Source organism: Typha latifolia, chromosome 14 (genome assembly GCF_019914945.1).
Source record: "Typha latifolia isolate L0001 chromosome 14, TyphaL0001v2, whole genome shotgun sequence".
Lineage (NCBI taxonomy): Eukaryota > Viridiplantae > Streptophyta > Magnoliopsida > Poales > Typhaceae > Typha > Typha latifolia.
The window spans coordinates 355,483-383,252 of NC_133099.1; the positions used below are offsets into that span (position 1 = coordinate 355,483).

At 36.6% G+C, this 27,770-nt stretch overlaps 6 protein-coding genes across 9 annotated transcripts; 3 read left to right on the forward strand and 3 right to left on the reverse strand.

The window, feature by feature from the left end:
• The first annotated feature begins 1,824 nt into the window (after positions 1-1,824).
• Positions 1,825-8,280, forward strand: LOC140800706 (glutathione reductase, cytosolic). The gene is made up of 17 exons (XM_073155497.1): positions 1,825-2,001; positions 2,183-2,344; positions 2,511-2,575; positions 2,815-2,884; positions 3,067-3,138; positions 3,720-3,923; positions 4,272-4,345; positions 4,445-4,528; positions 4,845-4,932; positions 5,052-5,133; positions 5,423-5,496; positions 5,762-5,869; positions 5,989-6,053; positions 6,754-6,867; positions 7,209-7,308; positions 7,485-7,538; positions 7,995-8,280. The coding sequence occupies exons 2-17, from the start codon at positions 2,204-2,206 to the stop codon at positions 8,088-8,090; spliced, it is 1,491 nt and encodes a 496-aa protein (XP_073011598.1). The 5' UTR covers positions 1,825-2,001; positions 2,183-2,203; the 3' UTR covers positions 8,091-8,280.
• A 2,553-nt stretch (positions 8,281-10,833) lies between these two features.
• LOC140800707 (very-long-chain aldehyde decarbonylase GL1-6-like) lies at positions 10,834-12,101 on the forward strand. Its single transcript, XM_073155498.1, has 5 exons — positions 10,834-10,871; positions 10,982-11,180; positions 11,263-11,361; positions 11,439-11,612; positions 11,740-12,101. The coding sequence occupies exons 2-5, from the start codon at positions 11,001-11,003 to the stop codon at positions 11,743-11,745; spliced, it is 459 nt and encodes a 152-aa protein (XP_073011599.1). The 5' UTR covers positions 10,834-10,871; positions 10,982-11,000; the 3' UTR covers positions 11,746-12,101.
• A 1,560-nt stretch (positions 12,102-13,661) lies between these two features.
• On the forward strand, positions 13,662-14,021 carry LOC140801088 (uncharacterized). Its single transcript, XM_073156089.1, has one exon. The coding sequence runs from the start codon at positions 13,662-13,664 to the stop codon at positions 14,019-14,021; it is 360 nt and encodes a 119-aa protein (XP_073012190.1).
• Positions 14,022-14,833: 812 nt separating this feature from the next.
• On the reverse strand, positions 14,834-17,648 carry LOC140801442 (peroxisomal membrane protein PMP22-like). The gene is made up of 7 exons (XM_073156563.1): positions 17,337-17,648; positions 17,065-17,163; positions 16,410-16,511; positions 16,184-16,259; positions 15,744-15,814; positions 15,585-15,670; positions 14,834-15,052 (listed from the first exon to the last, which is right to left on the reverse strand). The coding sequence occupies exons 1-7, from the start codon at positions 17,406-17,408 to the stop codon at positions 15,001-15,003; spliced, it is 558 nt and encodes a 185-aa protein (XP_073012664.1). The 5' UTR covers positions 17,409-17,648; the 3' UTR covers positions 14,834-15,000.
• A 1,329-nt stretch (positions 17,649-18,977) lies between these two features.
• On the reverse strand, positions 18,978-19,803 carry LOC140801362 (uncharacterized). Its single transcript, XM_073156438.1, has 3 exons — positions 19,638-19,803; positions 19,407-19,514; positions 18,978-19,296 (listed from the first exon to the last, which is right to left on the reverse strand). Exons 1-3 carry the CDS (start codon positions 19,755-19,757, stop codon positions 19,111-19,113), a joined length of 414 nt encoding a protein of 137 aa, XP_073012539.1. The 5' UTR covers positions 19,758-19,803; the 3' UTR covers positions 18,978-19,110.
• Positions 19,804-20,570: 767 nt separating this feature from the next.
• LOC140800891 (transcriptional corepressor LEUNIG_HOMOLOG-like) lies at positions 20,571-27,082 on the reverse strand. 4 transcript variants are annotated; one of them, XM_073155799.1, is made up of 18 exons: positions 26,765-27,082; positions 26,502-26,582; positions 26,319-26,416; positions 25,704-25,813; positions 25,311-25,609; positions 25,137-25,212; positions 24,897-25,008; positions 24,744-24,793; positions 24,384-24,656; positions 23,747-23,851; positions 23,349-23,576; positions 23,116-23,257; positions 22,926-23,035; positions 22,542-22,691; positions 21,698-21,853; positions 21,489-21,605; positions 21,138-21,335; positions 20,571-20,953 (listed from the first exon to the last, which is right to left on the reverse strand). In XM_073155799.1, exons 2-18 carry the CDS (start codon positions 26,531-26,533, stop codon positions 20,810-20,812), a joined length of 2,400 nt encoding a protein of 799 aa, XP_073011900.1. In that variant the 5' UTR covers positions 26,534-26,582; positions 26,765-27,082; the 3' UTR covers positions 20,571-20,809. The 4 variants fall into 4 exon arrangements, with proteins under 4 accessions (XP_073011900.1, XP_073011904.1, XP_073011902.1 ...); XM_073155803.1 differs by having other exon boundaries at positions 25,158-25,212; positions 26,765-27,039; XM_073155801.1 differs by having other exon boundaries at positions 23,747-23,845; positions 26,765-27,039.
• Between the last annotated feature and the right edge of the window lie 688 nt (positions 27,083-27,770).

The window sequence follows — 27,770 nt, forward strand, 5'->3', positions numbered from 1 at the left end:
TAGTGTATGGATTGCTGTGGACTGTTCAATGCCACTGGCTATACTAATGCTCATCTAAAAAAAAGAAAAGAAAAAAACTGCGGCGAAAACTCGGTCTACCGGAGGAGCTGTGCTGCGATTACGGTGCTCTTTGTCAAGAACAGGCAATTTTAGATGAAGAGGTGGGGCATCAATCCTTGTAGAGGTTAATATTCTCCTCATTGCAATACTATTCCTTTGCATAGGGAGTTTGATATAGTTTTCTGCTACACTTCTGAAGACCTTCCAAAGGTTGTTGCAATTGTTTGTTTGAAATAGTTAATGATTAATCCGACTTAAATAAGTAGGGATTTCAGAGTAAATAAAACTTTTGGATTACAGATACTATCGTTCAGCTAATTAGTTGCTAATTTAACTAGCATGAAGGAAATTTTAGAAGTAAATACTTCCTGATTATGAAATTTGTGACCATATTGAAATGAGAATTGAAGATGGCTATCAAAATATTTATCTTGTGCTACTCTTTGAATTCCTTGTTTCTTTTTATCTCTTTCTTTCGGCATAATTTATGGTAGCAAAACGTTTTCTTCTTTGTGATAAATAAATTTCTAAAGCGAAGAAAATCGTTTCATTTACTTCACTAGGATTCTCTCAAGAATTGCCCAAAAAAAAAAAAATCTGTGCTCTTTTTGAATAATTCAAGTTAAACGTTTTATAATAAAAATTAATTGGGGTGAGAGAGGCTCGAACTCTCGACCTCAGGATCACTCGCTTAGCTATGAGACCTACACGCTAGCCAACTGCGCCACCCCAGTTGTTGCAAAAATAAAAAATAAAATCTATAAATATAGAAAATAAAATATATTTTACCTCTAAATTTACACAATTTTCAAAGGAAAAGGATGGTATTAACTCTCTCATTTGCAATGAGATGATGCAGCTAGTGATCAAATCTTACATTTTTTTCCCAAATTTTCATAAATAATATTCATTAATAATAATAAATTCACAAACTGTCCTTTTAAAAATAATAATGTGAAATGGGATCATCCAATTCATCCATTAATCCTTTGACCGGACCAGAAATCCAGGTGGCGCCCACGTAGTTGGTTATTGCATGTCGGGATATTTTTATCAGTGTCACCACTTACGTCATAATATAGCTCCAAAAAACCGCCGGATCCCCTACAACCATAGTCTCAGGAAACTACTACAGTCGTGGCTGCATAGAATCTCCTCCTCCCCCTTTTACCATAGTGCTCCAAACTTTATTCGAAAACGAAATGAATTGATTTCAGCCCTCCGATCCTCTGATCATGAATGACGGATTAAATGCGAGATTAGAAAAATATCCAATTTTTAAAGCAGTAGAAAAAAAAATCATTTTAATAACGATTAGTAAAAGAAAACATTGTCGTCACAGAGTATGTCATCGTACAGAGAAGATGGTCTGCAGGACCGATTGCAGGAACTTCTGCAGTCATTACATCCATTCAGGTGCTTCCACCAAGTACTCTTGCAAAAATTCCTCCATTTGGGGATGCAGACGATCTAAAATATCATCCCCGAGTACTTCGTTGAGCTAGTTTGGGTACCTAAATAATGTCCCCCATCGTTACGTCCTATTCTTATTTACGTTCTGCACCCTATGTTCTCATTATTATAATTCAACTCCTATATCTAATAAACTTACATGAAACACCAGGAACTACGCCATTAGATTTTTGCGAAAAGAACCTCACTGAAGTGTTTTATGCGGCCAAGTAGCTGAAAAGAGAAAGGGGCAGATTATAAATAGTGAAAAGTAGGGTATTAAACGGTATAAACATATACAGCTGTGAAATTAGAAAAAAGACGATCTTGGTACAGTCTAGGGTGCGACAAATATTACTCCCATTAATATTCTCCCGGTCAAATATAGACTCTATAAATATTTGCAGCGTCTCAAGAACTCCTAACCCTAAAGTTATTATTCCGATCGATTTGGATTCTCTGTGGCTCTAAATCGTTGAATTTTTCAAGGTAAGAAGACGATCAAGCCATTGTTTTCGGAAATCGATTCCTTTTGATTTGAAATGGCATTTCGAAGCTAATTTTCCTTCGATCTTTTCACTTTTTCCCGCATCCTTGTTTCGTAATTTTGATATTTGTAATCTATGGGAAGAATTTTAGAACAAGAGATTGTTTTGGGGAATGGTTACAGGTTTTCTTGGCGGTATAAGTCATGGCGAGGAAGATGCTTATTGATGGGGAGTTGAACAGCTCGGCTGCTGGGGAACAGCAATACGATTTCGATCTCTTTGTCATTGGAGCGGGAAGCGGTGGTGTTCGCGCTTCTCGAACATCTGCTGCTCATGGAGCTAAGGTTAGGGATTTGAGGGCGAAAGGAACTGTTATTTTAGATTATTACTTCTTAGATAATAAAGCCTTTTATATTCGACAGTTTGTGGGTTTTATAATGACACATTTGTAGGTGTTATTGAAAAATAATTCTGTTAAATTTGGTGAACCCATCTGTAAGTTATGTGCAGGTTGCAATCTGCGAGCTTCCATTTCATCCTATAAGCTCGGAAGTCATTGGAGGAGTTGGTGGAACGTAAGTTTACTAATATCATCTTGTGGTTCTTTCTCAATTTGCTATTAGTGGTTTCCTTCTTCAGAGCTATGATTGTACTTGAAAACTGATTGCAATATGTGCTGCATGATTTATGATTAATTCTTGCAAATATGTAACCAATTTTGCTACTACACTTTCTTCTTTCATTTTAACTCTTGAAAAATAGCAGTTTTGGGTCTTTAATGTGCTCATCATGGTCAAAACACAATGATGTATAGGTGTGTCATCCGTGGTTGTGTTCCGAAGAAGATATTGGTCTATGGAGCATCTTTTCGAGGTGAATTTGAGGTATGATTTTAGTTTGTACATGGAAGTACGAAAATGTACTTCAGCTTCTTGTACTCCATGTGTAACTTCAGATATAACTTTTATATTTATTTATTTTTAGTTTCTATTTTCTGAAGATAACATTCATTGGTATGTTTAATAGTTTGATCAAATTTCGTTACGGAAAATCCTTTATTCTACAGGATGCAAGAAACTTTGGTTGGGAGCTTAGCGAGCAAATTAACTTCAACTGGAAAAAGCTTTTGCATAATAAGGTAAGAAGTTCTATATCATTGTTAGTAATTATTGCTTTTGTGCAATATTTTTCTTGCGCATGAACCAATTGACATATTATACCACTTAATGGAACTATTGGAGGTAACTTATGTTATCTTCATTGTACATATATATCACTCTGATGGCATGAAGGAGCTTTTACTTGTATTCTTTAGCGTGAAATCCAGCTGATTTAATATATTTCTGAAAGTATTATGCTGATCAAATGGTATTTGAGTGGATCTGGTGAAACTGGTATAGTAAAATTTAATTAGTCTAAAGAACCTGTGGTGGTAGGTTTTGTTTCAGTTTCAGAATTCAAGAAAATTTCATTTCACACCCTACTATATAATTATTTCGCGGTTCATATCCTACTCGTCTCCAATATATATGGTTCACACCCTTCTTTTCTTCCTGTAGAAAGTATTTATTTCTTCCTTCATAATTTGTGGCTTTGTACAATTCACTCAAAACATAATGTTTTCTATTTGTTCCTTCTGCTGATACATAAATACAGATAAATGTCTCTTCTGACTTAGGAGCTAGGACTTACTGGTGATTATTTTCTACTGATGTCCAGACTCAGGAAATAATAAGGTTAAATGGAATATACAAGAGGATGTTGACCAATGCTGGTGTGACAATGATTGAAGGGGAAGGCAAGCTAATTGATGCTCACGTAGTAGAAGTGACACAACCTGATGGTTCAAAGCAGCAATATATGGCAAGGCATATCTTGATAGCAACCGGTAGTCGTGCACAGCGTGTGAAAATTCCTGGACAGGTCTGTTATATTCTTTCTTCATTAGACAAGTGATCTAAAGAGCAGTATGTAATATATTCATTATACTGTTTTTGTATCACCTTCGACATCTTCATCTGTTATGTTTGCTAACTTACGCTTTGTTTGTTTTTTTTTCATTTGCCTTATTTACTTTATTGTAAATGTTCTACTCAATTCATGCCATATCAACATGAAAATTCTTGGCATAATATTAATAAGAACAGAATTGTCATTTATATCTTAAAAGTTTTAGATCATTTATGGTAAGACATTATGTGTAGTAGTTCACTAAAATTTCTTTGTCAGTTTGCCTTTCAATAAGATATTGATTTGGTATTCACATATCAGGAGTTGGCTATTACTTCTGACGAGGCATTAAGCTTGGAAGAGTTACCAAAACGTGTGGTAATACTTGGTGGAGGGTATGGCATGCTCATCCATGTCTATATTCTATAGATCATGTTTATCCTTTTCCTTTTCTTATATTCTGCTGGGTTGTTTATGTGATGGATGTATTGCAGATATATTGCTGTTGAATTTGCTTCAATCTGGCGAGGCATGGGCGTGACAGTAGACTTATTTTACCGTAAGGAACTTCCCTTGAGGTATGTGATTTAGGTTTTAATGTTCATGCATATGTCAATTAAAATTTAATGCCTATCATAATTATTCAGTTTCTATGTGACCGACAATATGAAGACCAGAATTGTCCATGCGTTAAAACTCTGGAACTCAGTTTGCTAATAAACCATAGCATACAATATTTCTCTATATTATGCTCACTGCAGTATGAATTCTTATCCTTTTCTTATGCAATATGCCTTGGATTTATTTGCCCTTCATTTTTATCTTACTATTGTTTGGAGAAGCCTTGCGTGAAGGCGATCTCTTATAACCTGTTATGTTCTAAATATTTTGCAGAGGTTTTGATGATGAAATGAGAGCTGCTGTTGCAAGAAACCTTGAAGGAAGAGGAATAAAGTTGCACCCAGGGACAAACCTATCTGAGGTATATTTGTCCTGAAACAATCTGTTAAGGCCTCCATCTTACTAAATCTTCTTGCGCACACATATTGCCTGCTAAATAACTGCAATGTTTTTTTTATGTTATTTTTCTCCCTTTACTAGTTGAGTAGGACGGAAGATGGTATAAGAGTTCTGACTGATCATGGGGAAGAATTTATAGCAGATGTTGTTTTATTTGCTACAGGTAGCTTATCATTCCCACTCATCTATAGATACTTGTAGATGTTTTACTTTGTTTTCAATGGTGTTTTTGTTATGCTCATCCATTGAAGTAATTCTTCTTTGAACTGGCTCTACTCTTAGCATCTACTATAGCTTAGGTATTAAAGAGTGGTAAATGAAATCCTCTAGATGTTGCATCTGGAAAGAGTTTCTTTGTCTTTTTCTTTCTTTTTCCCTAGAGTATATACAAGTTCCTGCATAATTCATATGGCATCCTTCTTATTTATGATATGACATTATTGGGGATGTAGGTCGGAGTCCTAACACCAAGAGGTTGAACTTGGAAGCTGTTGGCGTGGAGGTTGATAAAACAGGAGCCATCAAGGTTAATTATTTTATTATCCTATTAATTTTCTACTTAACCCTAGTAACTTCAGAGAGATAAATGGATGCCTGATACTTCCATAAAAATGTTGAGGTACTTAATTTTGCATCTATCTAGTATTAAAGTGTCATTTTTTTTCTCCTCTATATTCCATCTTTTGCTCTCAATACCTGTATAGCAATGCGTGATTACAATATGTGGTTAAGTTATCAGTTCATAGCAGGAGCATGCATCTTGGGGCTAATTGAAGTTATTTGAATTTTAGGTTGATGAGTATTCTCAAACTACTATTCCAAGTATATGGGCTGTGGGTGATGTTACAAATCGGATGAATCTCACCCCTGTGGCATTAATGGAAGGAACTTGCTTTTCTGTACGTCAGCCATCTAAGGCTTTGAGTTGTTTATGATTGGACTTGTCGAAGATTTGTTTAATCATGTTGTTTCCACTTTTCCTTATGATAGATATTGCTGTTTCTTTTATTGCTTGCAGAAAACTGTCTTTGGGGGGCAGCCCACTAAACCTGATTACAGGGATATACCTTGTGCTGTGTTCTGGTATGTAGTTTCACTTTCTCCTTGCTCCTCAGTTCTCTCTACCACTGCTGTGATCATCTCTATTAATCAATTGAACCTTGCTAGTTGCTAGTACATGTTCACTATGATTTGTCTCTGCAACTAATGCCATTGTCGTGGAACACCTACACTTTAAATTATCGTTTGATGAAAAGTGTGCAAGATCATGTTGTGTCATGTTTCTTCGACAATTTCTTGCACATGTACAACATGATGCAGAAACACATCATTAATATATAGTACTGCTGCAGATGTTAGAAAACTGTAGAACTCCAAAAACAGATGATATAGTGAGATACCTTCTTAGAACTCTCATATACTTAGCTTTTGCAGACAAGTTAAGACCAAAAATCATGTTTACTGTATCCATATAGTTATTTTATAGTTATTCTTCTTCCTCTCTGTTTAACTATCCATTAACTTTTACAATCTAGATCATTGATAAACAATATGTATACTACTATTTTAAAATATCATTTATTCAATCATCCATATCTTTGTTTGTAAGTTTCTATATTCTTTGTCAGCTGACTTGTACAGTATGTCTATTATGTCTTGTAGAAACTGTAGCCTTCACACCTCTGTCTGAAACCATTTGATTGGCATTTTAAATGGTGTAGTGTTGTGTGTTTCTCTTTGATGTTTATGCAATTTAATATTGGAGATTCCACTATTTTGTTAGTGTACCACCACTTTCAGTCGTAGGCCTCAGCGAACAACAGGCTCTAGAGCAAGCCAAGAGTGATATTTTGGTTTACACGTCATCTTTCACCCCAATGAAGAACACTATATCTGGGTAAGTGCCATCTATCACATTTCTGATGTTTATAAATAAAAGTCAGTCCACTTAGTGCAGCATGGTGATCTGCATATTATGCATATCTACTTTTAGGCATGTTAGTGGATGCAAGTGTCTTTGTTTTTCAGACTAGTTTTTTTATTAGTTCACTTTTCGAGTCCCAGAAGCCTCTTATGCTACATTCTTTTCTGTTGATTATATTGCTCATAAAATTCATGCATATGAACAAGTTTTGTCCATCCCACCGAGTTCACTGTTTTAAGATCTTAATTTTATGGGTTTTATATCATATCTCTGAGTCACTGTTGTACTCTTTCTTTTGTTTTTCATGTTCCCAGAAGGCAAGAAAAGACTATTATGAAGATTGTTGTTGATTCTGAAACTGAGAGAGTACTTGGTGCATCAATGTGTGGTCCAGATGCACCTGAAATCATGCAGGTAAGTTTAAACTTTATGGCATTGGTTTCTAAGAACTTACATATATCACAAGTAAATATATTTTCCAAAAATTGCTAGAAATATCTAAACAAATACGCAAGAGGCAGTAATTTCCTCTGAAATTTCTTTTATCGAGTCTTGGTTTCACCACCAGTTCCTTTGGATGTTATATACAGGGCATTGCTGTTGCAATCAAATGCGGAGCTACTAAAGCACAATTTGACAGCACTGTAAGCAAATTGTTATCCCTATAAATTTTTGCATTAGGTTTCAGGAAAAGAACCATGAATCGAACTATTTAATTACTCTCTATCAGTCTATCCTACTGTGGTAATCATCTATTGTGCGTTTCATGCATCACCATCTTTTTGAACCACACCCAGCACTTCATCTTAGTAATAGTACTATTGAAAAATCTAAATCTACCGGTGGTCTGTTCATCTCAAGACGGGCTAGTTTACTTGCTTGATGGATTGAGCTTTTAATAGTGTGGACCTCCATGCATTAACATCTCGCTTACGGATCCAATTTGAACCCAAGGTTCATCATTGTTATTCCTATAGAGGGCTGCAACCAGGAAAGGGGTGCAAATAGAAACCTAATTACTCTATGTGCTTGAATGGATTTTATATGTGTATCATCAATCATTTTGGCTCTGAACCCAAGCTGTTGTGTGGATTTCGCAGGTGGGAATTCACCCTTCAGCTGCTGAAGAATTCGTGACAATGCGAACTTTGACCAGGCGCTTAACTGCTGGAGATAAACCAAAGACAAATTTATAAGAAAGAAGACAAACACAATGAAGAAATAGACAGTTGTACCTGATTCATCGTCTGAATAATTTATACACGTAAGTCCAAATATGTTGCTCCTTGTACTAGTTTCCACACCCAAGCTTTGTGATCCAATTGAACTATTGTAAAATTTGTTGAATTTTGATTTACAAATAAAGGTTGTAACTTGTTACTTCAACTTCTCTTGCTAAATCAAAATTTTATGGTAGAATGGAAGTAGGCGAGATGATTCAAACTCAAAAGAGTGGTAAAATAAAATTTAGTTCTAATCTATTAGGTGGGCAAATTTTTTTTGTTTTGTTTTTTTGTTACCTTTTGGCTTGACTTGGACTTAATTGAATGAATAACCCGAAGAATCCAGTATTTATGTTTGAGAACTCTGACTGCGAGTGGGAGGCCAATTGATTGAGAAGATTCCATTCGAGAAATTAATAGCTTTAACCTACCAATGGAACTTTGAAAGATTCCATTCGAGGCTCAATCGTTCATTCATTATTTAGTCTATTAGCCCCATTTATTTATATTGTTTTAAGAACCAACGTCATTATTAAAGATTGATTTCATTTGTACATTTCGTTGCCATGATTAATTTTATAGTTCACCGCCCTATGTTTTAAATATTTAAATTTTCAAACCCTCTATTGAACTTTATTCTTTGCAAAAAAAGAAAAAAGAGAAATAAAAAACACCGGCTGATGTTATATAATAAAACTTTGTTTTTGTTTAGGTTAATTAATTTTTGATCATCCATCTCAACTATTGTTCAATATCACTTTCACCTCCTCAAAAAACAAAAATAGACAAATGCATTTCCTAAACTATTTAAATATATTATAAAACCTCATTATTAATTTTTTATTTGAAAATTTGATAAATGCATACGAAAAAGAAAAAAATTATAGAGCATATGGTTAATAGATAAACCAAGAACGTCTCCCACCAGTAACTCTTGCACAAGATTGGCCAGCAGCATGCATACATATGAGTAGAGAGCATAATGAGTTCCACATTAAATTATTCACAAGTATGACACCAAATATATATATATATATATATATATATTAATGCTTCTAAGACGATCTCTAACACGCAAATCAAAGAGGAACATAACTTAAAACTAAGTGAGTGGCTTCTCAACCAGGTCCCTTGACACAATGGCCATGGCATAGGCTTGGAAACTTGAAGGTATATATATATATCTACATACTAGCTCACCACCTTATCCTTCTTCTTGACCAGAGTTTGATTAATTGTTCATTCTTTTTGTGAAGTATTTGATACTAGCACCATGGGTGGCACACAGCATGTACAAGTTTGTATCAATCAGCAATGGTCATGAGAAGTATTTGTTCAACTTCTCCATCTTCCCCACTCTACTACTTAGGCTTCTCCTTGGCCAGCTTTGGATCAGCATCTCTCGCTACCACACAGCCAAAAGCAAGCACAAGATCATCGACAAAAGCCTCGATTTCGATCAAGTTGACAGAGAAAGAAACTGATGTGCATTTACATATATATTAAAAGATGTGTTTATGTTCTGGTTGATTGAGAAATGGATGATGATGATGATGATGATGATGGCAGGGATGGCCAGATTATCTTGACAGCTTTGATATCTCACATCATAAATTTGGTGCTTCGTGGAAGAGAAGACGTGCCATGGTGGAATACCAAGGGAGTAGTCATCACCATTCTTTTTCATATGGGCCCCGTGGAGTTCATCTACTACTGGCTGCACAGAGCTTTGCATCACCATTTCCTCTAGTCCAGATACCATTCTCACCACCATGCTTCCATTGTCACTGAGCCCATTACATGTAACTAAATATTCCTCTGAAAATGTTTGAACTTGATGTCATGTTTGATGAGTCTCACAAGTTTTCTGTGTTTCTGATCATTTGCAGCTGTTATACATCCATTTGCAGAAGAAGTTGCCTACTTCCTACTCTTTTCCATTCCTCTGTTGGCCATTATATTAACGCAAACCGCATCCATAGTTGGAGCTGCTGGCTACCTCATTTACATTGATTTCATGAACTACTTGGGCCACTGCAACTTTGAGCTTGTTCCGAAGTGGCTTTTTGATATCTTTCCACCTCTCAAGTACCTCATGTATACTCCCTCGTAGGTACAGTGTTAGAGAGAGAGAGAGAGAGAGAGAGAGAGAGAGAGAATTCAGCTAAGTTTTATGGATTGATAATTTTGTTTCAGTTACCAAAATGGTGGCTTCTGTAGGTTTCATTCCGAACAAATTACGCGTTCTTCATGTCTTTTTACGACTAAATATATAACACATATGACATTTCGTCCGACGACCTGTATGAAAGATCTTTCAAGGGATCAAAGCAGGAGGAGAGTCCTGATGTTGTTCACCTGACTCACTTAACAACCTTACAGTCTGTTTTCCATCTTCGAATAGCATTTGCATCATTGGCATTGAAACCGTATGCCTCAAAGCTGTACTTAAGAATTATGTGGCCACTTCCACGTTTAACAGTAATTTTGACAAAGAATTTTGTTACAACATTCAAAGTAGAGAAGAATTCATTAAAGAGCTTCAAAATGGAAACATGGGCAATAATAAGATATAGATTCCAGGTAAAATCTGTGCTAAATTATTCTATATTTATTGACTTATAATTTTATTTTGAAGAATTGGAATCGAGGTTCTCATGGTTCTCTCTGCAGTATATATCTACTACTGAAAGATATGCTATTAATGGCTTAATCAATAAAATAATCTTAGATGCAGAAGAAAAGGAAGCCAAAGTTATCAGTCTAGGCCTCTTGAACCAAGTTATCTTATGCAGTTGATGTTTTTTTTTTCTCAATAGTTTTACACTTTATATTAATGCGCTTTGAATTATGAAAAATTCTAGGGCGATAAATTGAATCGATATGGAAAACTTTGTGGAAAGAAATCCAAATCTGAAGATAAAGATTGTGGATGGAACCAGCTTGGCTGTTGCAGTGCTTCTTCATAGTATTCCAGAGTACACCAAAAGTGTTCTACTTGCAGGAAACTTTACAAAGACAGCTTACTTCTTAACCCTGGCCTTGTGTCAAAAGGAAGTCCAGGTAAGGTCAATCAAGTACTAAATTTTGGTGAGATTTATTAGTACTACCTACCTTTATCTGCTGAAACTCTTTAATGATACAGGTAGAGGTGGTCCAGAGAGAGCTTTACAAGCTCCTAAAACTACAATTGCCGCAAGAAATGCAGAAGCATTTAGTGCTATCTGATAGTTGCACAAGCAAGGTACTTTCGACCGTAGATATATGTTCGAAATAGTTCAGACACTGATTCAGATATACTTCTCTGTGATATAATTGCAGGTTTGGTTAATAAGAGATGAAGTAGGGATTCAAGAACAAAACAAGGCGGCGAAAGGTGTTCATTTCATTCCATTCTCTCAGCTCCCGCAGAATAATCTGCGAAAAGATTGCACATATCATTCTACTCCAGCAGTGGTAGTCCCAGAAGCATTTGAAAACCTACATGCTTGTGAGGTACTTAATCTAGGACCACAGATGATGCGTCTTATACTGACTGTTCAGATTTAATTCAGAACTAGTAGTGCTAATTAGCAATGTTTGATGCATCAAATCATATGTCTACTTCCATCTTATAATTCAGAACTAGTAGTGATCAGCGCATGGCAAGCAGCGGGAATAATTCACGCCTTAGAAGGATGGAATGAACATGAATGTGACGAGATGGTGATCAGTACTGAAAAAATGTGGCAATCTGCACTTCACTATGGATTTGTTCCTTTCGAGGCAAAATTTAGAGATAAAAGAGATGCAATCCCCTCTGAAAGTCATATGTATCATAGGCAATTACAACAAAGACTTGCCACTGTTTGGCAATCAAATTTGTCCTGAAACTAGAGCTTCTGCTGATCTGAATTAAAAGCTTAGGAGGACTATGTATTTACCCAATGTGGGCATGTTTTAATAGGTGAAAATAAAAGGATTACGAGCTTATTAGTTAATAAAGTTCGAGCTTAGTTATATCCATCAGTGGGGGGAATTGTGGATAATCTTGAGCTTAATTATCTTAATCTATTCCTAATGGCATATTTAAGTAGCAATGGAACTCATGATATAAACGAAACATAAATAATTCCCCAAAATATATCAGCGAAATCTTATATTAATTTCTCACATATTTCCTTGGAATCTGCATCGTTCCAAGATGCTCTCACTCCATTTGTCAAGAATCATTGATCTTATTAATTCCACTAGCTTCATTAGTGGAGGGTAAAATTGGAAATGTCACTCAGCGTCATCGAGCCCAATAGATGAGCTTAATCAATAGGCCTAGATGTTATCCAAAATGGGTCCGTTTATTATGCATCGAGCCTGCACATCCGACGGTCTTAAGCATGCTAGAAAAAGAACATAAGAAGGCATAGGATTTTAAACTAGTTCAATCTGATTCATCCTATATGCCAAATCGATGAGTTGACACACTAAATCGACCCATGTTAGGTGTGCAAACGAAAGAATTTGGGTTAGAAGTGGTTGTGGAATATATTTAGAGATTGAATATGTGTTTGAGATATTACATATTATAAAATTATACATAATATATTCGAGCTTATCAAGTCGGATATAAGCTAAATTAATTTCGAGCTATATTGGAACTGAACCAGAGTTGTTCTTTTATTTTGACAGATTCGTGATTTGTTTAGTTTGAAATTTGAATTCAAACATATTAATATGCAACCCCTCGCAATAGTGATATTAGGAAAATAAAAAGGAAGTTAGGAAAACTTTTGCAATAAGAGATTGCTTACGTTCTACGGCGAGTCGTAATTTTGCCTCCGAGATTCTATAATTAGAAGATTCCCTCCAGTTGTGAGAAAGAAGCGTGAGGAATTATTGGGAAAAGGAAGGATAGAAGAGTTGCTAAAAGTGTGATTTATTTAGATCGATATTGGATTTAACTTGTTAATTAAGGAGTGTAAGAGACCTTATATTCATAATTAATTATTTATAATTAAAGTTCAAATAAGTCATCCTTTTTTCTTCCCAAAAAAAAAGTATAATAAATGGGTGGAAAAAGATGGCCATTTTGCCGACTCAAAGCTCCGAATAGCTCGGAAATTACCGAGTTACCCTTCTGCAACTCGTTGAAGGAATTTTTTAGGCAAGAACAAAAGCAAGGCCATTCCAGTCATAAAACCAAGATGTGGCATCCTCGATATTGTTCGCATTCTTAGGGGCGCTCTTCTAACGTACTCCTATATAAACTCCATCCTCCATCTCAAAAGATCTCCTCCTCATAAATCCCTCTTCCCCTCCCTCTCTCTATCTCTCTTCTCTCTCCCACTCCCTTCGTCTCAAGTCCGACCAGCCGTCGCCGGAATACGGCAGGTGGACCCCACCCTTAAGCTCTTTTCCGGCGAGATCGCCGGATTCCGGCCGCCTCCCCCATCCCGATCCGCTCCTCGCCGACCCCGAACCATTCCCAACTCCTTTAAATCTCCCTTTTTCCAAATTTGCCCCCCCCCCCCTTGCGGTTTCTTTATTCCGAGACTGACGTGGCGCCCGATGTCGAACCACGCGATTGGGCTGGAGTCGAGGAAGCGCAAGGAGAGGGAAGCCGGCTCGAAGCCGCCGCCGCCAACGCTAGCGCTGAAGCCCGAGCAGAGCCGACTGGCTGCCAGCGGCGGAAACCGGCTCCTAGCCGGCTACCTCGCCCACGAGTTCCTCACGCGCGGGACCCTCCTGGGCAGGCCTGCGGGGCCCGCCCCGGCCAAGAAATCGGATACCGGTCAGGTCCGGAGCGGGTCGGATCCTCCCAAGGCTCCGCTGGCGTACCCCGACGTGGCGCGCCTGCTTAAGTGGGACGGGGCCCACATCCCGGGAGTCGTCAACCCGACCGAGCTGGCTCGCTGGCTGCCCAGGTGAGAGCCACGTGGACGGCGCCGGCTGGCCGGAACTTCTTTCTCAGTTATCCACGAATGGAGCGAGATGTTATTTTTGTTCGTTAATTTTTCCTTTTCTTTCTTCTCTTCTCTTTTTTTTTGTTGTTTTTGATCGAAATGGAGCGACGAAATGACATTCGTTTTGTTCCTCATTTTTCTTCTGCTGCTCCTCCGCATGCACGTGAGATCCAAGAATTTTTTGTCAGGCGAAAAAGATGCGATCTTGATGGGTATTGCTCCTATTCCATATGCGAAAGAAAGCTGATGGTTGGTATATATATTCTTATCTTGGTGGTGGTTGTAACCATGTCAAGTATTAATAGCGGTTGTAAATGAGGGGGGGATTCTATGTTGTTTTCAAGCATGACGTTTTCGTGTGGTGCATGAAACACGAAGAGGAGATAGTTTGAATAATATACACTGTCGATCTTTCAATTAACTGGGTCTTTTATTATTATTATTTTGATATTCAATTAGATGAGTGTCATAATTTAGACGAAAGGGACTAGTCATTTATTAGTCTTCCTTGTTGTTTGTTGTTACATCAAATGAGTAGGTAACAATGAAGAATTTAGAAATTAGAGGCACTGTTTTGACTATTTACTGAATTAGAAACATAGGATTCTTATATGTATATATCTTTTATACCTAATGACTGAAATTTTTGAGTCAACTGGCTATCTAACATTATATGTTGGAGCTGATTTGTCTCAACTTGTGTGTGTTTAAACCTTATTAGCATCCTTTTATTTTTCTAATTTCTCGTATTAATAGAGCATCATCACACATCAGAAATGTTCACAAGCTGTAGCTAATATTCTTAATATATTATTTGCAATCAATGCCACAGTGTATCCTAGTTAATTTCGGATCGATAAATAGAAGGTCCACTTGGAGGAACTAATTATATCTCGAAGAAGATGCTATCAAGCACCGAGATGACGACAACTCTCTGATTCGAATTATGCCTTCTTAGCAACAATCGATCGTGCCTTCAGATTCAAGAACACTGCCCTGGAAATCCAAACAAGAGAAAGCATCAGTCATCATATTTACTTGAAATGCTATGTCATATAAGCTACATTAACATCACATGATTAACAAGTTCTAAAGCACATGGAGAACAACATACAAAACATGCATAAATCTATGGAGATGATGTGCTTGAAAACCTTAAGCATGCTGGTTAAAGGTTGCTATCAATTCTGAAATCATTCTTGCTCGATTGAAATAAATTACTCGAATGCATTTACTCTCTAACGATTAGAACTTCAAGATTTACACTGCAACTTTCTCTGACATAAGCATATGAACAGATCTCGACATTAAAGATTATACAAATGCATCACAAGAAGTTTCCACGCTATCAGATTCCACATCGACATGAGAGTCTGAGACGAGATGCATTTAGAAAATCATGCCCAAATAGAAAAAAGAAATGCAAGATGTCCATGCATGAGCTATCCTTATTGTGTTAACTTAAAACTAATTTATTTCTGAACCTTGTAAAAGATAGAAAGTAAATGAAAACGAATTGAGGCCTAACCAGCACGAAGCAACGAAGCTGTGGAACAGAACACGAAGCTGGAGTGGCATGTATTGATAGTTCACCCAAGAAACTATCGGCCAAAACTGCAAAACATAGTGCAATATAAGACAGGTGCTAAATCATCGAGTATCACCAACAGGATGGGTAAAACAATACCTTCCAAGCAGCCAACTGAACAGATGGGTAATCCATTCTGACCTTATTCCTCACTTGGCTAAATGGTCTGCCTGCACTCACCAACATATCAATAATAACGCGTTACTTGATTATCATGAAGTTGGGAATGCCACTATATACAGGATATCAGAAACTTCTACCATTTACTTTGAAAACCAATAATCAAATGAAAATGCACTAGCAATTATATATTGGTCAACGTATATATTATCATTCTCTCTCCCAACAAGAGATAGAATACTAATCCTTGCCAAAAGATATAATCAGGCAACGGAGGAGCATCACAAGGTGACAGGTTGTTTATTGCAGCAGAAGCAACAACACCAGGATTTAGATAATAACATCAAATTCTACTACAATCAAGACAATTACTATTTATAATAGCGAGAGAGATATGAGTATTTCATAGTGATGCACACCTTCAATTACAATCCCATAGTACATCATAAAGAGCATGTTGTTCCATGGAGAGCTAGTCAATTGTTCCAACAACACCTAAAAAGAGCCAATTTTTCTATAACTCATTCAATGAAAACAAAATCTTGTGCCAAAAGATTATAAAAGAAAAGGAAACAAAAGCATTGAAGTATGCAAAGAAGTCACAACAGCTATTGGTGTACTATGTTAGGGCATACAGAATATTACCTTTTTAGCGGTCGTTTCTGTTCCTTTCTTTCCCTTGAAAATAATTTCCATAAGCTTGTGGAGAAAGTGACCAAATGGACCAGCATAGGCAAAACCATAGAGCTGCAAAACACAGTTTGTGGTTCGAGAAAAGATTGATGATGCCCATTTCAATATGCTATGATTACAACGATTGACCTAATCTATTTCAATTAACTAATTCTCGAAAACAGGACGAGGAATAGTATCAACGATAACAAATTCACATGAGAAAATTCAAAGGTACCATAATAAATTAAAACCTAATCTTGGTGAAATTGAAAAATTCTAACTTAAGTGTTACAGAGAAAAACTTGATATTTGGACATAAAAGGTGCAGATCATCAAAGTTTACTGCAGTAATGAGTTATTTTTGTTGTAAGATCTGAAGGCCGAGCCATCAAACTCCAAAGTGGAGGAAGGGAAGATATTAATAATCAGATAGAGGGTTAGAGAAATGATTAACGGATTAGGATGGCATGGCCTTGGATGAATCGACTGCAAAATAAATATACAAAATTACTTCAAGCCCATAAGTACGAATAATCAAGCTGGAACCTTTCGACCTAGCAGGAAAACATGAATCAATAAATGAAATCAAACGAGTATCAATAACCCTCTATGAGATTATCCATACCATGATCAGAAGTAGCCTTCTCAATTGGAGCTTCTTGATCCCAGAGATCTTTTGAGCAATCGCATCGCTGCATCCAGCTAATACCCCAGAAGTGATTGCCTACATAAGAAAAACACAAAAAACAAACCTATATCGATAAAATCCGAACGACCCAGAAGCCAAAACCCCATAAGCATACAAAAACAACAATACCCAACTGAAGAATCAAAGAGAAAAGATAAGAAACCAATAAAAAATCAAAGAACCCAGAAATAAAATAAAAAAAATCGAACCTTCGTCCTCAGAGGGTGGCGTTGGAGTTGCTTGAGGTAAGCAGTCCATGCCTCGGATACGACCTCCGACATGATTAAGATTCTTCCCTTCTCGGACTTGGTCGGGTATGAAAGGAGAAGGGAATCAAAGATCAAAGAAGGAAGGAGTTGGGTTTGTTGTCTAACTGAGGAAGGAGGAGAACGGGTAGGTGTCTATTTGAAAGCAGGCGAGAGAAGACCGACGACTAATTATAGATTCAAATTGTAAAATTTCGGAAATCTATAGGAACTGACTGCAAATATAAAAATAAATTAATGCTGCCATTCTTTCATGAATTCGTGAGTGGAGTCAAATTTCTCTTTCGTAGAGATATTCGGATTTAGATTTTTTATATTTCTATTTATCAGTTAGATTTAAAGAATATTTATGCAAAAGAAAAGTATAAAGACTTAAAAAGATTTCTAAGAGATATACGTAACACTGTTACGTAAATTTCAACTTCTAGAAGAGATTAAATATAAATAAAAAGATTTAGAAACAATATGCATGTTAAAAAAAATCCAAGATATGATCTTTAATTAATTAGACGATATGTGTACTAAACGGCGGTGACACCAATCTAATATAAATTTTAGACAACCAAATCTCTCGGACTCTGAATAAATTTGCCACGTGTACAACTCCTCAGTGGGCCCCCAAAAAGGTACAGCCTCATTGGTCAGTGGTCACTCATGACTGCTGGATCCCCATAATAAAAAAGAGCCCATCTTGGGTCTCTGGTCAGTTGTTTGGTCTTTTTTTTGTTGGAATCTTTAATGGGTTTAATTACAGTCCATTTACGGATGACTTATAGATTGCAAGATGGGTTGGTGAGTAGCAAAATACTATGGAAAGATAGATGGAAGAAATAAATGTTAAATAGTTAAAAGGACATGACAAGATCCTGATCAAGAGAAGTATCAGTTATTGGAGTTTTTTATCAAAATACATATCTTCTTTAATTTTTTTTAATTAAAATAAATTATTTCTCAAACTTATTACTCTAATTTACTGTAGCCCTAATAAAAATATTAAACTAATTAGTATTTTTAAAAATACTAATCAGTTTAGTATTTTTATCGTTAAGTGATTTTTTTTTCTTAACTGCCAAAAGATTAAGTTAAAAGAATTTATATACATAAAATGCTGAACTAATTAGCATTTTTGTTTAGAGATAATTTATTAGGATTATAGTAAATTAGATTCTATTTGGTAATAAATTTAAGGAGTAGTATATTTCGGTAAAAATAAATTAGAACATGGCTAATTTGTTCAAAAACTCTCAATTATTGGTTAAAACTATTCCCAAGATTGTGCAAAGAAATTTCTTTAACCCACTGCACAAGTTAACAAGAACTATTATTATTGATTTGGTACTTGATAGTTGTAGCTTTTAGGAGTTCTTCCAGTATGTTTTGTAGAAATTACTTTTTAATATATAATAAAAACTTTGTGGACTTTGAAACATTGACTTGATTAAGGTAGAGAAGACCTTGACTTCTAAAGTATGCCTAAATATTTTATCCCTTGGAACAACTAGCCAAGAAGGAAAAATCAAAATAAAAAAATGGTGTTATTATCTTTTGCTCAATTCTAATTCATACAATCACCATCTTCTCTGCCATAGAGGCTTTTAGATGCATAAAGCTTTATTTACATATTATAAAAGTAAATGATAGTTAATATATAGCGCAAAATTATAACAGTAACTCGTGGTGATAGATGATAGATGCCAATGGCAATGAACACATGAATTTAGTGGTTCCTAGTGTTCATAGCTCGCTCAACAGTCTTGGCGTTATCTTTGATGTTGTTCTTCGTCTCTTTAGTTGTGCTAACAATAGTGTCTTTAGCCTTCTGAGTAGTTTCTTTAGCCGAATTCCATGCATCTTGGGCTACTTGTTTAGCTTTGTCTCCTATCTCATCTGCTTTCTCTGCTACCTGTTACGCACCGAATTTAGGTTTAGTTAGTCTCCTCTATCATCTTACAATTATATTCATAATTATATATTCAAATATTAGAAGCAATATATATATATATATATACATACCTGACTCGTTGCTGCACAGACAATCCCTCGGTTAGCCTCAACCGCCTTCTCTGCATTCTCTCTAACCTCTCCGTTCACCGGCTTATGAGCATCCTCACAAATCGTACCCTAACAAAAATACAAGGATTTCAAAAAAAGAAAAGAAAAGAAAAGAGAATGAGTTCATTTTTCTTTCAATATTCCATTGGCATCCTAATCAAACAGTACTTATGTGTGCGAAAATCTTTGCACCTGGATGGGATTTGTGGCATTAGTGACCAGAACCCTAAGAGACCCTGGGATTCTTTGAGCCACTAATGGGCTAAGCTTCAAGAACTTGGGAACTGCACTAATTAGGCTTCTGTTTGCCATCTAAGAAATCTTTTTCCTTTTTTTTTTTAAAAAAAAAAGTCGTCTGTATAAGAGTAGTGGAAGGATTTGAGGTTCTAATCAATCTCTGGTACTGCTGATTATAAATAGTTGTGGAACTACTTAGGTGAAGTGCCACGTGGCGTATCTGGGGAAGTTTGTGGTTTCGATTCGTCGGGACCCAGTATTGTCGGTTGAGTTAGTTATTTGCAGTTATTTTTGGATCTTGACCACTTCCTCTGTCCATTTTAATTTTATAGTTGATGTCCTTTCCCATTGTTAATTGTTAAGAAAGGCCACAGTTTTGGATTGAGAGAGTTTTATTACACTGGGTTAGGAATATAATCTGTTTTCTGAATGAAGGGCCAGGAATTAATCTAGAATTAGCATGTTAAATGTTTTTGAGTAATATCTGATTAATACTGTTATATGTACAACTTAATATAGATTTGATCAATTTTTGATTCATATACACGTAGACATTTTGGATAAATAGCCATAAAACAATATTATCCAGGAATTAATCTAGAAAAAGGGAAGTGGTATTAACATACGTGATTCATTCTCAGGAATATGCGCCATAAATTCCACAGTTGAGATCATTACAGTATTATGTATAAACCTCACACAATAGTCAAAAGTTAAAAGTCCATACATAAATAAGAATAATAAGATAACGAAAGGGTATTTATTTAGAGCAGCACTAAATAAATAATTTCACAGGAGAAAATTTTCAGAACATTTATATAATTTAGTCATTCCCGATACCAAACTTAATCATGACATAACAGATATTAACCACCAGATAGATCAGAGTGCATTCCACAATTATTGCTGATCTATAAATTACGTTAATTAGAGTACATTAAAGGATGCAGAAAAGAAAACCAATTACAGGTTTTTGTTTTCCAGTGCCATCCAATGCTCCAATCTTAACACAGTCAGTACTCAGTGTCCATTAATACCTTTCCATTATAATTTATATTGCTCTTAAATCTCACAACCTGAACAAAAACAGAATCCTACATCAATACCTAGGCCTAAGAACATCTAACCTACTTCCACAACTTGACAAACTTGTCGTGGCTAGCAGAGGCCACCATTCCAGTGGATTGTGACTGCGCCAATGCTGCGATCAAACCTTCGTGTGCCTGGACAGTCAGTCTTTGATTTTCTACCATGTTCCATAGCTCCAAAGACTGCAGGTTGAAACGTTAAAAAGAGAGTAAGTACATGCATGCTATTATAAGGGACAGCGTTCTTAGTTCAGTCACTTCAGTGCACTTCAGGAAGAATTTCAAATAATCAATCAGTTGAACCAATCTGTTGAACGGATCATAACTTTATTCAGACTCTAACAAGCAGAACAAGAGCCATGATTACCTGATAGCAGCCAATAACCAAGAGACTGGTATAACTTGGATGGAAAACACATGAATGAAACTTGTTTCCATTGGAGCTTAGCTCATGAATGCATTCGCCAGTGGATAATGACCAGACCTTCACCAAATCCTGACTCACGGATGCCAAATATTCCCCACTGTTGTCCCAGCAAATTGACTCCACTTGCTTGGTATGACCCTAGATATAAATTTTGTAAGAGGAGATTCAGAAAAAGAAAACTTATTCCTCAAAAAATCAGGGAAAAATGTTGTATAGTTGAACAATCTATAGCTATCTCTTTCACTGTAATAGGAAATTATGACAAAATTTGTTGATGCTTATTAAGAGAACCTGTAAGGTATAATTTTTCCTGTCTGCCTCAACATCAAAAATAGAAACCACATTTTCTGCAGCAGCTGCCAGAAATTGCCCAAAGCCAGGTTGAAACCTAACTTGTACTGTCCCGCCCTGTTTAGCAATAGGTGCGGAATTAACTACCATGATCCAGAAATGTGACAAGTAAAACAAGAGGTGGAATAGAAAAGGAACAAGTAACTAACCTTCGAAACACGTGAGCAGGAAAGCTGGCTGGCATTCCAGAACCGGATTTCACCATTGCCGTCACAAGAGCAGAAAAGATCCGTCTTCTTTGGGTGAAAATCCAGTGAAGTGACTTGGGAGCTATGCCCAGTGAATGTGTGCAAACAATAGCCAGGCTGTCAAAGAAGCCCAATAACTGTCTAATAAGGGTATAGATAAAGATGGTAAACAGATAATAAACTTGGTAACCATATTCATTTAATACAGATGATGGTAAAAATCAGATACGGAGATATTCATAGTTGGTGTTTCCACATATACATAGAAAAGAGAACATCTTAAATACAGAGGATATTTAGACAAGTAGATTATAGGTGATATAAAAATGAAAACATGCAGGCATTTTTATACTATGAAATATTGTTTACATATTTTACATTTACAGATTTAAATTTGGATAAAGTACTTTAACCATCCATACTTTCTCTGTCTCATAGATGCTAAACTATCATAGAACCTTTGCTTTCAGAATTCAAAAATATGTATTAAGATATGAAGGGCGATATGCAAATAGCAACATATAAAGAATCATGAAATTCAAAGCTGTACTCAAAGATTTGTTTTTTCCCCTTAGAAAATGAGGTCAGGAAAAAGTTTATGATGTACAATATGCAGACTAAGATGGGGAAAGAAAAGAAGTATCAGGAACCCACAAGTGATTCACTAAGAGTACAACACTTCCATGCAGCAATCTAATGGAACACACTAATAAATTCACTGTTTTGACAAGCTACCTACATACAAAAGAAATTCATACAATGGAGAGAGAATTTCTGAGGAGGTTATGAAAGTAGAGCTCAATACCTCTGCTGCATTCCATAGTTTTACAGTTCTATCAAAAGAAGATGTTGCCAGTTGGGTTGTGTTTGGCCTGAAACGGACATCTGTAATGATAAGAGCATGTTCTTCTGGAGTGCTCTCTGTTTGCAGGGTATCCATGTTCCAAATAACAGCCTAGAGAAAGAAAAAAATTTGTATCATACAGAAATAAAGTGACAATTAAAATTTCTCATTGAAGACCTAGGTGATGTTGGTCAGACCTTTGTGAGTGAAGCAACTAATAGCATAAACAAGAATTGAGTATGGGAACTTAAAGCAGTAATGACTATCCTGCACTGAGCAGTTCTGCCACATTGTTGCTACACCATTTTTTAATCAGTATCTCATAATTAAGATTACCCATAATACCTTCTTCTCATGACCTGCACTGGCTAACAACTTTCCATCTGAAGAAAAGTGACAGCATACAACCTTGCTACTGCTTGTACGAATAGATCCAAACTCGGTGAAAGTAAAACCTTGAAACATGATATAAGCATATTTGTTATCATTTCCATAGGTTATTAACAAAATGTAAATACAAGTGTACAACAGTTACCCTTTGAAGGACCTGGATTGTGCTCTGCCAGGTTTCCTTTTAGTGCAGCAAAAATATCTCTTGCATCTCCATCATCATGCGATAAAAAAGATTCTACATTATCATCCAAAGAACCAACATCCCCAAAATGCTCCAGATCATCCTGCAATTAAGAAGATAGTGGGTTAGCTAGAAAGAAACTGCATGAACTATCCAGCTTCGTCGAGAAAGTTATTGTAAACAACCACTGTTACCATTTGATTGGAAGATGAAGCAAGTCCAGTTCCATCTGCTCCATACATCATTATGCTTTTTGGCATACTGTTGACATGATGCAAATTTCCAGCCATCCCAACACCTTCACCAGTTGTATGAGTAGATGGAGTAGATGGCTGAGAGTTGGTAGTAGGACCAACCGTATTTCCTGTACCAGTACTATTTGCAGCTCCTGATGATGTCGCCTGTTTCCTTTTTCTATTGTTCTAAGAATCAAGACAATAAATTACAGGAAATGAGAGCAAGCTAGAAGTTTGTTAAAACAAGGAAAAGCTGAATTATACAATAAAAGGTAACAATTGTTGACAATGATAGTGATCCGGATTGCATAAAAAATAATAGATTTCACTAATTAGTTGAGGATATTTTTCTGAACCTGTTGTATTTGTTGTTGTTGCTGCTGCTGTTGTTGCTGCTGCTGCTGCTGAATCTGTTCCTGTGACTGCTGGGCAGAGGACTGCTGCATCTGGGCAACCTTTAACTATATTTTGAATAAGTTGGATGTAATTTATAGTCAAGTAAGGAAAACCTCACATTATGCAATGTCATATATAGACTGAATTAGTTTACCGCTCAACTAGGAGAGTCTAGAAAAACCAGAAGATGCCAAGGAGCTAATTTGCATTATATCCAAACAAAAACAGTCATTGAACATTATAGAAGTAGATAATAGCATGCCTTATATAGCTTGCATAAATATTATCCAGCATATCTTGATGAGCCCTTTTTTTTATTTCCACTCTTTATTTACTCAGTAGACCACTATAGCTAAACCACAGTTAGAAACAATAATTAATCACGAAGAACATAAAAACAATTTGAAGAAATATCATATCAAAGCAACTATTTTATAGAAACCATGATGCCATTTTTGAAACAGTAAGTTGTCCTCACTTGCATAAAGCAAATTGTTCATTGATTTTCACTGAGAAGCAAACACTACTGCTAACCTGTTAACTGTTGTAGTTGCATTAAAAAAATATTTCTAAAATACCGGCTTGATATTGACTGACCTTTGGCGAACTTGACTGAATAGGAGAACCTATTGATCCATCAGTTCCAGCAGGTTGACCATCTTTACTATTCAAGCTACCCCTAGGTAAAGCCCTAAATCTTCGAGGATCCATATCTCCATAGATACCCGAGCTACCAAGGCTCCCTTGTGCTTGGGCCTGTGCAAGGAACTGTTGTTGTTGTTGTGGTGACATAAGCTGAAACTGTGATTGTGTAGATAGGAAAGGCTTCTGCATCTGTGGGCTTAAATTTTGGCGTAGTTGGTCAATTCCCTGTTTGAAAATAGCAGATTCAGTAAAAGTAAATGACACTGCAACCGACCAACAGGGAAAAATACATCCTTTGGTATAGCCCCTTACAGTTAAAGGCCAGCCTTTTAATGGAAGACCATTGACACCTTGGTTCAACCCTGTAGATATAGTCAAACACCAGGATTAATGAAATTAAGTTTATATGGAGCAGATAAAAAAATTATATATCTTTCCGATATTTTATCCATAAAATTGTCTGACCTGCACCAGTTAATCCAGATTTTGCCTGAATAACACCCTGTCCGTATAGCGATGATGGATCCGTGGGCAAAGGTCTTTGAGATACAACCAGGTTACCCTCAGTCTTAATGTCCTGGTAGTCATCAAAGTATAGGGATTAGAAACTGGAAATTTGGACATAAAATAGCATGACTGCAGAAAATGTAAAAACTAAATAATTAAAATCTGCAACTAGGAATAATAGAAAGTGCAACAAGATACAGTTGTCTGCTGATTCCGCGCCTGAATTTGCTGCAGTGTTGCAGATATATTGCCCGGATTCCCTTGAACTAACTGCCTGTTTTGAGCATAACAACAGTTAATCAGATGTATATATCAGTAGGACATAACATTCCAAGTAACATGTTGAAAAAGAATACTGGAAAATAATATTACCCTGAATGATTGTTAGCCACCGACTTGAGAAGTGCCATCCTACTCGCGTCAAGAAGCTGCGAAGAAGCCTCAGAATCCATCGACTGTGGGTGCTTCAACCGCTCTTCATACATTTTAGCAGCCAAAACACTAGCTGTTGATGGCCCCAGAATTCCATCAGAATTTGTGGCATTTACAGGACCATTAAGAGAATGATGACTAGCATTATTTCGCTGCAGTTGAGCATGTCTCTGCTGTATGAGTTGCAATTGTTGGATTTGCAATTGCTGTTGGTGTTCCCTCGCTTTCATTTGTTGTGTCTGTAGGTTCAACAAATTGTTATAGGGAACAGCAGCAAAAGGACAGCAGAGTAAAAGAAAATGGATAAGGTAAAGTGAAGCTTTCAGGAATTACCTCTATATAAGCTGCTGCAACCTCGGAATGTTTCTCGTTTGTCCTTGCGATAAAGATATCCCAAAAAACAGACCACCATTCAAAGAGAAATCCTCCAGGAGCATCAATTGCTGTTGGTCAATATAAAAGTTACATATTCACATTACAATATCTTTCTACAAACAAAATTTGAAACTGATAGAGTAAATTACCTAACTCCTAAGTTTAACAAAACTAGCTAAACTCTCTAAATGAAAGAATTACTTGATATCTTCCTTTTCTCATATTCTAGAATAACATAGACTGAATTCTTATCAGAAACCTGATGAAATTCACTATCAGATATAGAAATGCATAGGCAAACAAAACAGGTACTAAATGATAAGGTAGTGGCTGTTAACAACTGCAAATATAATTTGAAACTGATAGGGTAACTTTCCTAACTCCTAAGTTTAACAAAAACCCTAAATGAAAGAATTACTTGATGTCTTCCTTTTCTCATATTCTAGAATAACATAGACTGAATTCTTATCAGAAACCTAATGCAATTCACTATCAGATATAGAAATGTACAGGAAAACAAAATAGCAACTACCTGGAACATCAAAGAAAAGATTCCAAAAGAAACTTTATTACCTACTGGATCAGCTGCAACCTTCCCTTCAGCCATGAATGCTTTGGCAGTCGTTTGCAGGTTCCTCTTCAGCAAATAATCATAAATATAAACATCGAGCCTGCAAATTCCAAAATTAAAGATCTCAATAAGAGTAACGACAGCATCAAATCTACGCACAAAATCATAGAGCAAACTGAGCTCACATTTTATCCGCTTCCCAATTACTCTGCGCCATGCTTCACTCCACTCCACAAGCGCGAAAACTGTTCCTATATCACCATTTCCTACCAAAACTTCGAATTAATTGCACTTTAACCAAATTGGATTAAACGACCTAAAATTGCGAGTAGAGGAGGCAAGACCACAAGCCTACATTAGCGATTCCTCCCCCCGTCTCGAAACATTCGAAACGAATTAAAGATCCAAACTAGAAATGCGGTAATAAATTGAAACAAAAGGCACCTACCTTGATTCGAAGCGCTACAAATTCCCAGATCTCGCGATCCCCCCTCCAATAATGAGAGAGAGAGGGAGACGTCGGTTAAAAAGGATCGAAACCCTAAAAGATGGAAGCTTTTCGGAGAGGAATCTGAAGTCTTGGGAATAGAAGTAGAAGAGGAAGAGGAAGAAGAAGAAGAGGAAGAAGAAAGAAGAGTTCGATTAGCGAGAAGAGTGAGCTCTTTCTCTCTCACCGCTGCTTCGGGGGAGAGCGAAAGGTGAGGCTATGAGATCAGATCGTCTGCGGCCACCATAGCAACAAGTTCTTTCTTTTGACATCCTTGGCGACCTCCATGAGAGACACGTTTGGTAAATATTTAATGTTTAACTCCTGATAGCCAATGATACAATGCCAGGTATCCGAAGTAGAAAATTCCTGCTACTAATGATGCAGGCGATCCGCCAAAGGAGCAAATTAGGTTCCTTATCAGCTCGGTTACCGAACGTGGAGATTATAAGCAGCTTCGGATCTTCGCTCGGATCCGAAGCTGTGATTTGCCACACTTCACTCTCGGAGAAATAGTTGAACCTCAAGAACATCATACACCACAATTAAACCATCAAAGTCGTGACACGTTTACAATGACTGAGAATAGAGCATGTTGGTTGGATCATTAGATGCGCGTAGTTCGACGAAGGATTCCAAATCGCAAAGAGTCTAATCGTCCTTTCACACTGAAATTTTACCCTTATACCCTTTTCCTTTTTGAGTAATATATTTCTTCTCCCTTCCAACCAATCGACGGCTGAGATTCTTTATGGGGGCAAATATGCGGCTACAGATGCTTGGAGGGCAAAGATGGACCACCGTTTGAGTTGGTGGGACGTCGCTGAGGAATTGTAGACCGTTGATATGTGGTCCCCACGATTCCAACGGTGGTGATCGCGATGCATGGCCGTAGCACTCGTGAGCACGTGGTGGTGGGGTATTCGTAGTTAGGTACACATATGAATCATTTGCAAATAGCCACCGC